Source organism: Ctenopharyngodon idella, chromosome 21, assembly GCF_019924925.1.
Source record: "Ctenopharyngodon idella isolate HZGC_01 chromosome 21, HZGC01, whole genome shotgun sequence".
Lineage (NCBI taxonomy): Eukaryota > Metazoa > Chordata > Actinopteri > Cypriniformes > Xenocyprididae > Ctenopharyngodon > Ctenopharyngodon idella.
Window position 1 is genome coordinate 21,194,841 of NC_067240.1, and position 14,639 is coordinate 21,209,479.

Below are 14,639 nucleotides of genomic sequence, written 5' to 3' on the forward strand. Positions count from 1 at the left end.
AAGATCATCAATTATGTCATCATTGACCTTTCTGAAGTCAGTTCTGCTGATGATGAAAGTGAAAAGCCGTCAGTTTTGCAGCCATGAAATTACTGATCAGCTTTAGGGCTGTCAAATATGAGAAAGAAGCTGAGTGGTTGATAAGTAGTGGTCCAGCCCACTAGAGGGCAGCATTACATTTTCTTGGGGCTGCCTGCTGTAATTTTTTTTAAATGCTTAAACTTGTAAGCATCAAGCTGCAGCTAATAATGATGAAGCTAAAAGTATGTACTGTTATAAATGAATATATTTCTAGCATTTCTGCACATTGAGCTCTTCACACTTAAGAAGACAACTGAGAGAATCAAACATTCTGCCAAGGTTTTATAAATTTAGAGGACAAAATTGCAATGCAAACATTTTCACTCAGTGTGTGTGTGTGTGTGCAACAACACAAGGATTTTAACATTCAAGCTCAATTAATTAAATGTAGAGAAAACACTCCCTAGAGTCAGTGTATCCTAACTCTCTTGTTACAGTCAGTCCTGCATAATTCCATGGCTATATATAGGATTTTTGCTTCTGACATTATTTAGAATGTGTTTGTAATCGTATAATAATAAATAGCCTTAAATCTTAATTACGTCATGCTGGCTTATCAATGAAGATGACTGCATTAATTTGTTGTAATGACGTCAGCTGCAGGAATATAACTAGGTATAAAGTAACTGCGAAATTCTCTCTCGAGATGAGAGCCTCTCACTGGACTGAACCAAAGCACTCTAGTGAGTGTTTTCTCTCCTCTTACGGTAAAGCCACTGAATATTCGTGAAGCAAATCAGGTCAGATAGTTATTTACCTGTTTGACCTGCATGGGTTACATTGGCACCTGGCCTCACGTGTACAGCCTGGGGTTACAGGGCCTCATAACCTCATTTAACCTCGCCAGGGCTGTGGTAGGTGGGCACAGGGGGCCCTATATAGTACCCGAATAGAAGGTGTTGTGTAGTGTGTTGGTGTTTGGTTTTGACGCCGTGAATGAGCATGGAATCATGGGAGTTGTCGTCTTCACCTCCACAGCCGATGGAAAGCAATCCAACGGCACTCGGGCAGAAATCGTGTATGGATGAGATAATGTATTAAAGTTTTATTAGCGTTACTGTGGTATGAAGCAGGGCAGAGCCGAGAGCCGTGAGAGCGGAATGAGGCCGGTGGAGTGAATGCTAATGAGAGACACTTGCACGAAACACCGGTCTCGAGTCCCATGGAGGAGCTCTGGAGCTTTTATTATGCCTATACACAGCAGTCAGCCACTGCCACTCCTTTCGTTTTGTTCTTTATGTTTATTTACAATTAAAGTTACATTTAAAGTTAATGTAAAGTTAAATAAAATTGTGGGGTAACGCAGCGCTGTTTAACTTGGTCAAAACAATCAGAATAAAAATACGTCTGAGTGTGTTGAAACTAAAAGTTACATTACCCTATGCGTTCACTCGGTGGCTGGTAAGAGAGACTTGTTGCACACTGCAGTAAGCTAGATTGATATTAGAATATAATATTAATAAAAGCTGGATGACTTGTGTTGCTAAATGTCATGCAATTAATTTTAAAATATATTGTATAGTGGAGAAAATGCTGTATTATTGTTACTACAAATAAAGCTCTGTATTTAAACATTGTTGGAAATATTTGGGAAAATCTAAGTATGCAAATTGTTCTAGTGGTTTTTAGAAAATCTTAAACATACTGTGCCTTTAAGTGTTAACACCTGCTATAAACCTTAGTTACACCATATGGGTGAAATCATAACACATTTGCAAAATAATGAAGAACATAATAGGAAAACAGTTTGTTAGTTTACAAACCAAATATTCGATGTGATAATAAACTAGCAGAACTAAAACTGAATCCTTGTGTTTTTGTGCTGATTTAAATGCTTCAAAATGAAATAAATAATCTAACTGAAGAACCACACACCAGTTGTGTGGAGTTGGTGCCATTAATGAATTTGGAGGTAAAGTAACAAACTCCTATTAACAGTAACATTTTATACAATATATATATATATATATTTGTTATTATTATTATTAATTTATTTATTTTTTTGAAAAACTTGATAGTTATATCAACTTTGAGCAAACGCTCGTAGTCAGTGCACTATAAAACAGATGAAACTTCTTGTCACTTCAGTCCCTTCATTGGCTAAATGAATGAGATTTAGGGATGTATATGGCAGAAGGCTAACTAACCCTTTCGTGTCCCTGACGCACTGTTTTGGTGGCGATGCTTTGCACTGGAGGTGTCCTGCATCATTCATCTACTCAGTCAAATCGTAAGTATCATTGAGTAGCGTGATGTATGTTTAAGTCATTAAGACGACTGACTTTGAAACGTGGTGTAGTGATTTTAAAACATCGTATTGATGGATGTGTAGTTTAAATAAAGAGTCAAGATCGTCAGCGCCGTGATGAAAACGTAACATTCACGCTATTATCATACGTTTCAGCGGAATCAGCTGTCAATAATCAGTGCATCGTATTTATTTAGTTAATAATAATTTGCTGACATATTCCAAGGATCAATGCGCGAAGGTTGATGGGTGTGTAGTTATTGTTGAAATCGTGGAAACGGCATAAAATGTAAATATAATAAACAAACGGATTGATTAAGATGTCGACGGGAGGATTATGTGCTTTTTATGAAGAAAAATACTTGGTTTGCTAACATTTGTTCGCCTTAAAGAAGATTGCGATGTTTACATACGCCTATCGTCGTTACGCATTTCCTGGGTCAGAAATTCCCGGATGTACCAATGACATAATGCTGATTTTAAATCTGCTGATGCTGCAGTTTGCAACAAAAGAGCCATTTTACGATCCAGAATAATAGGGAGCCATTGACTGAAATGTTATTGGTGCATACAGTGGCCACAAAAAGTATTTGGACACTTTAGTCACACTTAAAAATGTATATATTTGCACTGTATCAAAACGGCTTAATCCAAGTTGCAATTATTTTAAAGAGACATAGCACACACACATTTGTTAAACAAAATATTTCACTGAACAGAAGTTTGTTAAAGTCCATGTGAACCGGAAGAACCGTTTTTACTTAAGGATTGTGATATAATTCTCAGTACAACAGAACAGAGTGCAACAGTCAGGTTTCCGGAAGTAAAAATACAATTAATTTTCTCCACAGGGGAGTTAATTTTAAACAATAACTTATAAACCTTTAAAGACAAACCTAATGTGAGCTATGGTTGTTAATCAATGGTCAGCCTGCATTAACCAACTTTTAAATAAATTAACTTTTTAAATATATTTTCTAAATAATAATGTTCAACAGTGGTATCCTCTGTGAAAAACCACATTACCCATGATTCTGCAAAGAACTGTCCACCAGAGAACCAAATGACGACGTGTCAGAAGCACCGCGAATGATGTAGAGCCAGTTTCCCATATACTCTCAAACTACTTAAATATTTGTATGCATTATATACATATTTTGAAATAAACTTAAAATATAGTTTCTATATACAAAAAAAGATCTTTAAATCAATAGTTTTATATTTCTCAATTTTCATTTGCACTGCTTCATGTGATTGTAGTTCTTTCCTTCATTACTGTCGTTAAGTTGTCTTTTTGTCAGATTTTCAAATAATTTTCTACTTGAAATCAATTGTTTGTAATAATGTGATTTACCTCATACCTTTTGGGTTTGGTTCATGCTTTATAACTTTTTATGAAGAATGTTTTTACAAAGTCCCTATTGGAAAAAAAAATTGGGAAAAAATAGTTCTGGAACCAAGGCCACTGTTGCACTCTATATTGAATGAGAAAAAATAAACAGTGGGACTTGATTTTAACACACCTCCTCCTCACCATCACTAGCTCGCCTCAGACTGGTGGCTGGAGAAGAGTGCCTAAAGGATATTCTGCCTTAATGGAAACCTGTGGGCATCAGGCTTTAAATGACTGGTTAGGCCTATAGCAAAGAAAATGTGTTTACATTGTATTGGCATTTTTTACTTTCTTTGCAAAAAGGTGCTGTTAACTGCCAACATCTGGGAGCATTCTATGGATAGATCCACACTTGCCCAACAGGTGGAGAGCGTTGAGCGTAATGTAGCATTTTTGCAGCAGGAACATCGGATCCTCCTGACCGGTCTACGGCTAGAGATACGCAACCTGAAGAAACGATGCAATGGTCTGTCAACCTCAAGCTCACTGTATAGATTCTCCATTCTGAACTCAGATATGTAAATCATAAAACTTAGTACTTTGCAGTTTATTAAAGATGATTTATTAAGAAAGTGCAGTTTTGTAAATGAAACAGCTTTAAGTCAAAATAGTCAAGTAAGTTTTATTTGTAAAGCACTTTTGACTTTACATTTACATTATTTCAAAGCAGCTTTAAAAAGAATATTATATTAGTTTAATAATCTTAAAAAGTGCCTTAAAGGGATAGTTCACCCCAAAATAAAAATTATGCCATCACCCTTAAGTTGTTCCAAACCTGAATGAATTTCTTCCTTCTGCACACAAAAGAAGATATTTTGAAGAATGTCGGTAACCAAAGAGTTGATTGGACCCACTGATTTCCTTAGTAATTTTTTTCTATAATTTTGGCTGCACAGCAGCTCTAGAAGAAAATGGTGTCATTTTCCAGCTTAAGTAAGTTCAGTATTGATTCATTCCGTTGTAAAAATCATTAGTTATTCATTTAGTTCATTTATCTATACAGTAGCTCTGGAGAAAACGGTGATGTCATCATCCAGCTCAGTTCAATTCGCATAGAATGGTGTCAACGCAGGCAGATCAAAAACATTTTTGAATATCAAGTTGAATCAGTGGGGCCCATCAACCCATCAACTGTTTGGTTACCAACATTCTTCAAAATATTTTCAGCAGAAGAAAGAAATGGGTGAGTAAATGATGAAAGAATTTTCATTTTTGAGTGAACCTTTAAAGGGATAGTTCACCCCAAAATGAAAATTTTGTCATTGTTTTCATCATGTTGTCCCAAACCTGTATGACCTTCCTTCTTTGGTGGATCACAAAAGAAGGAAATACATACAATTTTGCAATGACATGAGGGCAAGTAACTAAATGATGACAGGATTTTTATTTTTTAAGTTTTTCATTCATTTAAAAAAGTTAATGTATGCTTAAATCAGACTTTTTTGTTTTGAATTGTCTGTAAACACAACAGTTCTAACAAATATTTTACAGTATTTTGGGGGGCTTTTAAAGCTAACATATATATAAGACTTTAATGAAATATGTTTAAGATCATATTTTTATTGTTAAAATATTTTATCTTAAGCATTTATTTTTTAGTGTAAAATATAAAATGTAAAATCCAAAAGTGAAAATATAAAAGCCAATTATTTAAAGGGTTAGTTCACCCAAAAATGAAAATTCTGTCATTAATTACTCACCCTCATGTTGTTCTACACCTGTAATACCTTTGTTCATCTTCGGAACACAAATTAAGATATTTTAGATGAAATCCGATGGAATCCCAGCAAGTTAATTTACACTTTCAATGCCCAGAAAGCTACTAAAAACATATTTAAAACAGTTCATGTGAGTACAGTGGTTCTACCTTAATATTATAAAGCGACGAGAATACTTTTTGTGCACCAAAAAAACAAAACTTTTCAACAATAATTAGTGATGGGCGGTTTCAAAATACTGCTTCGAAAAGTCACATGATTTCAGCAGTTTGGCAGTTTGACACGCGATCCGAACCGCTGATTTGAAACAAAAGATTCGAAGCAGTGTTTTGAAATCGCCCATCACTAATTATTGTTGAAAAGTCATAATTTTGTTTTTTTGGCGCACAAAAAGTATTCTCGTCACTTTATAATATTAAAGTTGAACCACTGTACTCACATTAACTGTTTTAAATATGTTTTTAGTAGCTTTCCGGGAATTGAAAGTGTAAATTAACTTGCTGGGAATAGAGGCCTCACTGAGCCATCGGATTTTATCAAAAATATCTTAATTTGTGTTCCGAAGATGAACAACGGACTTATGGGTGTAGAACGACATGAGGGTGAGTAATACATGACATTATTTAAATTTTTGGGTGAACTAACCCTTTAATTTTAGGAATAGTTATTTTTTCCCCACATTTTCATAGATGAAATTGTAGGAATTGGAATTGTCACATTTGGGGGTCTTTGGCTTCAAAAACCCCAGGACTAAAAGCTACTTTACATTGTTAATCTCATGTCTGTTAACTTCCACCTCTCTGTATGTCTCTACAGAGCTGAGTTGTGATCTAAGTGAAAGACCACCAGTAAGAAGCCGAGAAGGTGAGTATAAAATATCACAAAATTCCAGCCATTTCCACATGTTCTCTCAACTGTGTGTTATTATAGATATCGAGTTGGAGGAAGAGCTGCTGCAGGCACGATTACTGGAGACAGAGCAGCATTTGGCTGAACAGGAAAGTGCAATGGTGGAGCTGCGGGCAGAGCTACGGAAAAAAGGGGCACTTGCAAGTGCGCTGCAGGTTCGACTTCGAGATGAAGAGCGGCGGTTCCTGGATGAGCTTAAACGGCGCAGTCATAAGATCACAACGCTGAGTCGTGACCTCCGCAAACAGACCGATGTGGCCGCTCAACTCTCTTTCCAACTCCATTCAGCACACTTTCGATTGTATCACCAGACAGAAGACTATGAGGAAGATGACGAAGAAGAAGATGATGAAGGAGGTGCCGTGCAGGTAGGAGGCACTATTGCTGGATCTACTCATAATCTGACAAATGAAACAGTCTCATTCTTTTACCTGTTCATAGGAATCAGAATGGACTGCAAATTCTCCGTGGACATCTCCAGTGACAGCAGAAAGCACACGTCAAAGCCGAGCTTCAGGAAGGATGCGGAGATCGGAGAGAGTGAGGGAATGTGTGCCCCGTGAAAGGGTGCTTGGGCCCGAGGAGCCCCGCTCTATGCCTGACCCCGCCCTTTTCCTTTATCCTTTCAGACATAGGCTCCTCCCCTTGCACAGGTCACTTGGAAGTCACTGGAGTGAAGGCGGCCTTTCAAGAATGTCAGAAGCCCGAATAGGTAGATTCAGGGACCGACCACTGAGAGAAGACATTGGACCAGAGACAACAGAGTTATAGGGTGCAACAGTGCCCATCCCTTTTTTCAGCAGCCTTTGTCCCAGAAGTATTTTTCCAATTCATTTTTCCTGTAGGATTTTTAAAAAGTCTTTGTTTAGGAGTTATGAGCCATGAACCAAACCAACCAGTTACAATGCGAATCACAACATTACAAATTTTTATTTGAAGCAAAAATATCTGACAAAAAGACAAAGGTACAAGACTGTACTTCACAGCTTTAATGAGGGAAAGAACTACAATCCCATGAAGCACTACAAATGACAATCAAAATTACATGATTGAGAAATATAAAATTATTGATTTAAAGATTATATACCTGTATATAGAATTTAGCATATTATGCATACAAATTAGTGCTGTCAATTGATTAAAAAAACTAATTAATCACACATTTTTTCTGTAATTAATCGCGATTAAAAACATGGGAGTTTTTAATATTTTTATATTGTAATAATTTCACAGTTACTCTCAAAATTAATGTAGAAACAACTTAAAGACAGTTTATTTTAAATATTTGTTTAATGGCATCTTTTTATGAATGAAGGCCAATATCACTGATACTAATACTGCTACTGATTTTTTTTTTTAAACATTAATTATAGACATTCAACATTACAGTATAACTAAAAGCTATCAATTTCAACATTTATTAGGCTTTAAAAGTAACTTAATTTAAGTGAACTTAAAACAATCTTCACATTTGTTTTATCAATGGATGGTTTTATGAATTGTGTTATGTATTTGATTAAATTTTACTAGCATGTATTTTTAACCACATATTTACTTCTAGGGTGACTTGTAACATTCTGTCCAGGGACTACAGATGAAAAATAGCCTTTGGATAATTCTGGTGCATTTACAGAAATGTTTTATTAATGTACAATGTCCCTGTTACCTAAACAAATAAAAAACGAATAAAATAAACACATTATAATAAATGTCATATACCTGTGGCCTTCCTACCTGTCTAACAGGTAGGAAATATACAGAAATTGAATAAAGTTATCAAACACTGTACAGTCTTCACTGCATAAATTATAAACTAAATATAGATTAATACTTATTAAAGCTACGATTTTCTCTGTTACCTTTGTTCTTTGATTAACATTAATGACAGACATCACAACAACTGTTGTTTATTAGGCTGCTGTGACTTTAAAAGTGTGAATAAAAGTCTGATCATATAATGTAATGCTAGCCAAATTATGACGGAAAAAACAGATGCTGCGTTAATTGCTTTAAATATTTTTATTAAATATTTAAACTGAAAAAATTAATCGCATGCATTAACGCGCTAAATTTGACAGCACTAATACAAATATTTAAATAGTTTTAAAGTGTGGGGAAGCTGACTCTACATCATTTGTGGGGCTTCATGGGAGTGGGTGTGCCGCGTGTGTTCTTCTCTGATTGGTCAATTTCTCTGCAGAATCATGGGTAATGTAGTTTTTCACCTGGAATTCTGCTGTTGAACACAATTATTAAAAAATGTGTTGAAATTGCAGACTGTTGGCTTCAACAGAAGCATATACCATAATTTAACAAACTTGCAGATCACAGTAGGTTAGTCTTTTAAAAATTATCGTTCAAAATCCATTCCCCTATGGAGAAAATGAATGGGACTTTTACTTCCGGAACATGTAAAGGCTGCATATGAAGATTTTGGAAAATTAGTCTTCATTGTTGAATCCAGAACACTCTATAAACAAGTATTTACTTTCCATGCAGTAATTATTTGTGTCAATGAAGTGAATTATTCTGATCACATTAGACATTTTAAAAGAACAGGGAGGGCAGATGAGGTAAACAGGTGTATTATATTACTTTTGTGTTTTTGTTCTCTCTGTCGCTATAGACCTTATTCAGAGAAGCGCTATGACAGGTATGAAAGCGAGGCTGTAAGGGATAGACTTGCCATGTTTTCAGTGGTATCCGCTGTAAAAAGCTGTATAAAGCTCCTAGATCCCTAGATTAGATTCTTGGAAAGATATTTTTGCAGCGTTTCGTCAGTATAACAATCCAAAAACACATTAAATAACAGTACAACCTACTGAAGAGATGTAGGTCTATCCCTCACAACCTCGCTTTCATTCCCATTAAAAATCAAAGATGGCGCTGCTGTGAATAAGATCTATTGGGAAAGAGCTTTATGATGTATTGAACATGTATGAAGTGAATCATGGTTTATTTATTAAATAATACAAAAATGTTCATTTTGGTATTATTTTGTTCAGTTTGTCCTATTTATAAATATATATGTTACATTATGTTTATAAAGTTTTCTGAAAGTTGGGGGGAAAAGGCTACAAAACTGAAAAAAAAAAAAAGTTTCAAGGAATCTTATGGTGTTGACAAAATAATTAACACATTACTATACATGTGTTAAATACAGCAGCAGTCGTTTTGTTTTTCTGATGCTGTATTATAGAAACTTAATTCTTGACTTGATTTGAAAAAGTTCCATTTTCTAAGTTAAATTCCATGGTTACTAAACAGATTTAGGAATTATGTATAATTATTACAATTATAAAATTATAAAACAATTTCTTTACAGTTTGTTACAGAAATGACATGTCAAGGTTGTGACATAGATTTTATAAGCACAAATTATAAAAAACTCACCAGAGTCTGTGTGATGTTGTTGAACTCATAGCAGGTGAAATGTAGAAAGAGGGCATCCTTCAGGATGAAGACTGATATCGTCTGATTGCCTTACAATGTGTTTCATATAATGTATTAATAATGTGTCTTTTAAAGATACACACACACACACATATATATATATATATATATATATATTTTTTTTTTTTTTTTTTTTCCCTAAGTATAATATATGAATCTATATTTTAATCCAGTTACAGTGGGTACGAAAAGTATTCAGACCCCCTTAAATTTTTCACTCTTTGTTATATTGCAGTCATTTGCTAAAATCATTTAAGTTCATTTTTTTTTCCTCATTAATGTACACACAGCACCCCATATTGACAGAAAAACACAGAATTGTTGACATTTTTGCAGATTTATTAAAAAAAAAACTGAAATATCACATGGTCCTAAGTATTCAGACCCTTTGCTGTGACACTCATATATTTAACTCAGGTGCTGTCCATTTCTTCTGATCATCCTTGAGATGGTTCTACACCTTCATTTGAGTCCAGCTGTGTTTGATTATACTGATTGGACTTGATTAGGAAAGCCACACACCTGTCTATATAAGACCTTACAGCTCACAGTGCATGTCAGAGCAAATGAGAATCATGAGATCAAAGGAACTGCCTGAAGAGCTCAGAGACAGAATTGTGGCAAGGCACAGATCTGGCCAAGGTTACAAAAAGAATTCTGCTGCACTTAAGGTTCCTAAGAGCACAGTGGCCTCCATAATCCTTAAATGGAAGACGTTTGGGACGACCAGAACCCTTCCTAGAGCTGGCCGTCCGGCCAAACTGAGCTATAGGGGGAGAAGAGCCTTGGTGAGAGAGGTAAAGAAGAACCCAAAGATCACTGTGGCTGAGCTCCAGAGATACAGTTGGGAGATGGGAGAAAGTTATAGAAAGTCAACCATCACTGCAGCCCTCCACCAGTCGGGGCTTTATGGCAGAGTGGCCCGACGGAAGCCTCTCCTCAGTGCAAGACACATGAAAGCCCGCATGGAGTTTGCTAAGATGGTGAGAAATAAGATTCTCTGGTCTGATGAGACCAAGATAGAACATTTTGGCCTTAATTCTAAGCGGTATGTGTGGAGAAAACCAGGCACTGCTCATCACCTGTCCAATACAGTCCCAACAGTGGAGCATGGTGGTGGCAGCATCATGCTGTGGGGGTGTTTTTCAGCTGCAGGGACAGGACGACTGGTTGCAATCGAGGGAAAGATGAATGCGGCCAAGTACAGGGATATCCCGGACGAAAACCTTCTCCAGAGTGCTCAGGACCTCAGACTGGGCCGAAGGTTTACCTTCCAACAAGACAATGACCCTAAGCACACAGCTAAAATAACGAAGGAGTGGCTTCACAACAACTCCGTGACTGTTCTTGAATGGCCTAGCCAGAGCCCTGACTTAAACCCAATTGAGCATCTCTGGAGAGACCTAAAAATGGCTGTCCACCAACGTTTACCATCCAACCTGACAGAACTGGAGAGGATCTGCAAGGAGGAATGGCAGAGGATCCCCAAATCCAAGTGTGAAAAACTTGTTGCATCTTTCCCAAAAAGACTCATGGCTGTATTAGATCAAAAGGGTGCTTCTACTAAATACTGAGCAAAGGGTCTGAATACTTAGGACCATGTGATATTTCAGTTTTTCTTTTTTAATAAATCTGCAAAAATGTCAACAATTCTGTGTTTTTCTGTCAATATGGGGTGCTGTGTGTACATTGATGAGGAAAAAAAATGAACTTAAATGATTTTAGCAAATGGCTGCAATATAACAAAGAGTGAAAAATTTAAGGGGGTCTGAATACTTTCCGTACCCACTGTAAGTATTAGTTATGGTTTAGGGCTAGTGAGTGATAATGCAATGTCATAATTTTGATCAAATAAAGAGAAAATCAAATAAAATGGTTTACATTTGTGTGAAGAACATTTCAATGATCATCAAATTAAGCTATTTTCAAAACTAAGGGCAAGTAACCTGTGGCACATTGTGTCAAGCCTAATCAGTAGCCCTATTCACAATAATCAGTATTTTGGAAGCTTTTTTCTGTTTAGACATTAGAGAACATGTTGTATAATTTTAATACAAATACTACAATATTAGCAGTGTCACCTAGCGAGCTTAATGACCTCAAACATATTAATTTAAAATATACTTTTTAGTTTTTATTAGTTAGTATTTATTTTAATTCCTCCAAATTGCAGGGTATCTGCATGGTTTTTAAGACCTTTTTTAAGAAATGCACAAATAAAACTAATACCATATGGGCGTTGGGCCCTGAATACACCATATATTCAGCATACGAATCGAAAAGAATAGTTCAGCAAAACTTAGTAGCGAGTGCGCATGCGCATCGAGTAAAGGTGAGATTCTAACCGCAAATATGCTTGCATTGGAGGAGACAAACAGAAGGCAGATAAGGAGATGATCGACAAGCTTACAGCAATAATGACGCTTACTTCTTCTGTTCGTTTAGTATTCTTAATGTCTGTAGTCCTTCAACTTCTCCGACTATTGTAGCTTTTCAAAGCAGATCCTGCACATTCCGCCGGTACTGCAGCACTCTGTCATAGCAGCAACCGCTCGAGCCAGCAGCTGATTCAAAGGGGACAGCAGAGAGGTGCACGACCGAGAAACGCACTTCACAAGCACGCAGAGAGCATAGAAGACTTCTGAGCGTATGTATGCATTGGCATGGATTCAGGAAGTCATGTCATGTGTTTTTTTCTTCTTTAGTGAAAATGAAGAAATGAGTTGCGATTTATCTGGAAGAAGAATGGGATGCAGGGAACTCCATCGAGACTCCTCCCCCCGAGAATGAATGTGTGTGGGGGGGAGATGAAGGGATTCATGAGACACAGAATGAAGGACAGAGAAAAGACACTATACATTTGTGTTGCATTTTGTTTGAGAGAGGGACATCTCTGCTTGGAGCAAGCTGTGCCGCTTTCCTGTGGTTCTATAGAGACTTATGAGACATATGGACAGCAGGCACATTTATGAAGGAATAGAACAGATTTATTGAAAAATTGGCGAGGAAACAATTTTATTTTAATCTATACAGTGTTTCTGGTCTTCTACTGTTATATACATAAATATATAGCAGATACAATCATCTAGTCAATCAGTTAATCTATGTATAAATCATCCTTTTGATAATTTCTGGCATGGAAAAAAATAGAATGTCTTTACTGTCTGTCTTTACTGTCTATAGATCAGAACATGTTTCCGCTATTGCAGAGATGCACAGGCCAGGTGCCAGACTTGGTAACTGAGTATGTCAACTGTCTGTCAGGCTTGTCTTACAGATTTACCAACAAAGCAAGGTTTTTCTAGCTGCCAAGGTCATTTTAAAATCTTATTAGCTGACTCACAGTGGGCCTTGTTTGTTGGAGTCCAATATTACAGTTCTTTTGCTTTTTGGTAATCAAATGGACAACATGGGGAACATATTTTATTGTTGCCGCAAGGTGTCTGAGATTATTAACACCAAGGGAGTCAGGCGCCAGACTGAGGAGCAGTCTCTGCTGCTACTATCCCTGGAAAGTAGTGATATAGAAAGTCTGTCTCCTTCAAGGTCTTCAACTGACCTGCTGGCCTCTCCTGTTCTGGACCAAGATCATCTCCTGTTCCCGGACATCGTGCTTAGCAGCAACCTTCGGGTCAGAGGGGACTCAATTCAGCCTTTGGAGCTCTTGTTCTCAACAAGTGGGCAATCACAAGATGCCAGAAGAGATGATGGAGTTGATAAAAGCAATCTGCGAAATGGAGGAGAGAGGAATAGAGAGCTGTTGGGCCCGCCAAGCACAAACATTGCATGCACAAATCAATTATGCTCCATAGAGGATGAATGGCCCCTTCTGTCATCCCTATACAAAATACCTGCTGCTCAAAATCGAATATGCACTCATGGATGTGGAGCAGACACTTGTACATCTCTCCTCGGTCATGGGACTGGACTATTTGCAGATAGTCAAACTTCAGTTTCTGGTCCAGTTAGCATTCCTGTGCTTGCTGCATCTTCTCTAGATGCCTCACAAAGTGACGTTGACATCAGTCAGAGAGAAGATGGTTGGACTCAAACAGAGCAGTACATCGAACACGAGAAACCTAAGGAGCAATTTGGAGTAATTGTGATACACACAGAAGATAATCAGGATGAGAAACTACTGAATGAACATTGTCCAAACAGTGCAGCACAAACACATCTGGAGGCGATGAAGATGCAGCCTGCATATGGCATTCCTACTGCAGATCCTTTACTTCTAAAGATGCAAAGGGAAGCACAAACTTTGGAACTCTTAGCACAACCGGATGACTTTGAAGACCCAGATGCACTGGAAAAACCAGACTCAGAGCAACATCCACAGACTTCTGAGACACTAGAGATGGATATTATAACAAGACAGCATGCTGATGAGAAAGCTACTACAACTGCAGAGCTTCTTCTTTACATGGAGAAGAAAATATCTCATGTAGAGCAACCAGACATTACAGAGATTAGCTTTGGGCTGGTGGAGCATGAGATAGGGGAGATGGAGCAAAGCCTGTCACAGATGGACCAGGATTTGATATGGAAAAAGACAGAAGTAGAACAGATGCACTGGGACCTGGAAGCACTAAAGCAGAGCAAAGGATTATCACTGCGGGACTCTGAGCAGACAACCCTCGCTGTGACACAGGTAGAACAAAAAGAAGATCAGACTGAACGCTTCATGCTTTTTGTGATTGATAAACTGTTCCTGGCCACTCCGAACTTTACAGGTTTGTATTCTGTCTAGGGATGCACAATACACTGGTACCACACTGATTTTTTCTTTATTATTGGTATCATATATTGGATATTTAATTGTGCATGCTCATATTCC

The 14,639-nt window shown here is 37.1% G+C and overlaps 2 protein-coding genes across 5 annotated transcripts in view; both read left to right on the plus strand.

Moving 5' to 3' along the window:
* The first annotated feature begins 2,165 nt into the window (after window positions 1–2,165).
* ccdc92bb (coiled-coil domain containing 92Bb) lies at window positions 2,166–9,331 on the plus strand. Of its 2 annotated transcripts, XM_051878347.1 has the most exons (5): window positions 2,166–2,311; window positions 4,026–4,188; window positions 6,257–6,304; window positions 6,371–6,717; window positions 6,791–9,331. In XM_051878347.1, the coding sequence occupies exons 2-5, from the start codon at window positions 4,059–4,061 to the stop codon at window positions 7,118–7,120; spliced, it is 855 nt and encodes a 284-aa protein (XP_051734307.1). In that variant the 5' UTR covers window positions 2,166–2,311; window positions 4,026–4,058; the 3' UTR covers window positions 7,121–9,331. The 2 variants fall into 2 exon arrangements, with proteins under 2 accessions (XP_051734307.1, XP_051734306.1); XM_051878346.1 differs by having other exon boundaries at window positions 6,257–6,717.
* A 2,298-nt stretch (window positions 9,332–11,629) lies between these two features.
* LOC127504027 (clustered mitochondria protein homolog) overlaps window positions 11,630–14,639 on the plus strand; it is a 29,835-nt gene continuing 26,825 nt past the window's right edge. Inside the window, exons 1-2 of one of the 3 annotated variants that reach the window (XM_051878342.1) lie at window positions 11,630–12,391; window positions 12,508–14,535. In XM_051878342.1, coding sequence (XP_051734302.1) covers window positions 13,203–14,535 — 1,333 coding nt within the window. In that variant the 5' untranslated portion in view covers window positions 11,630–12,391; window positions 12,508–13,202. Of the gene's footprint in view, window positions 14,536–14,639 lie in introns of all 3 variants that reach the window. The other 2 variants (XM_051878341.1, XM_051878343.1) reach the window with 2 other exon arrangements.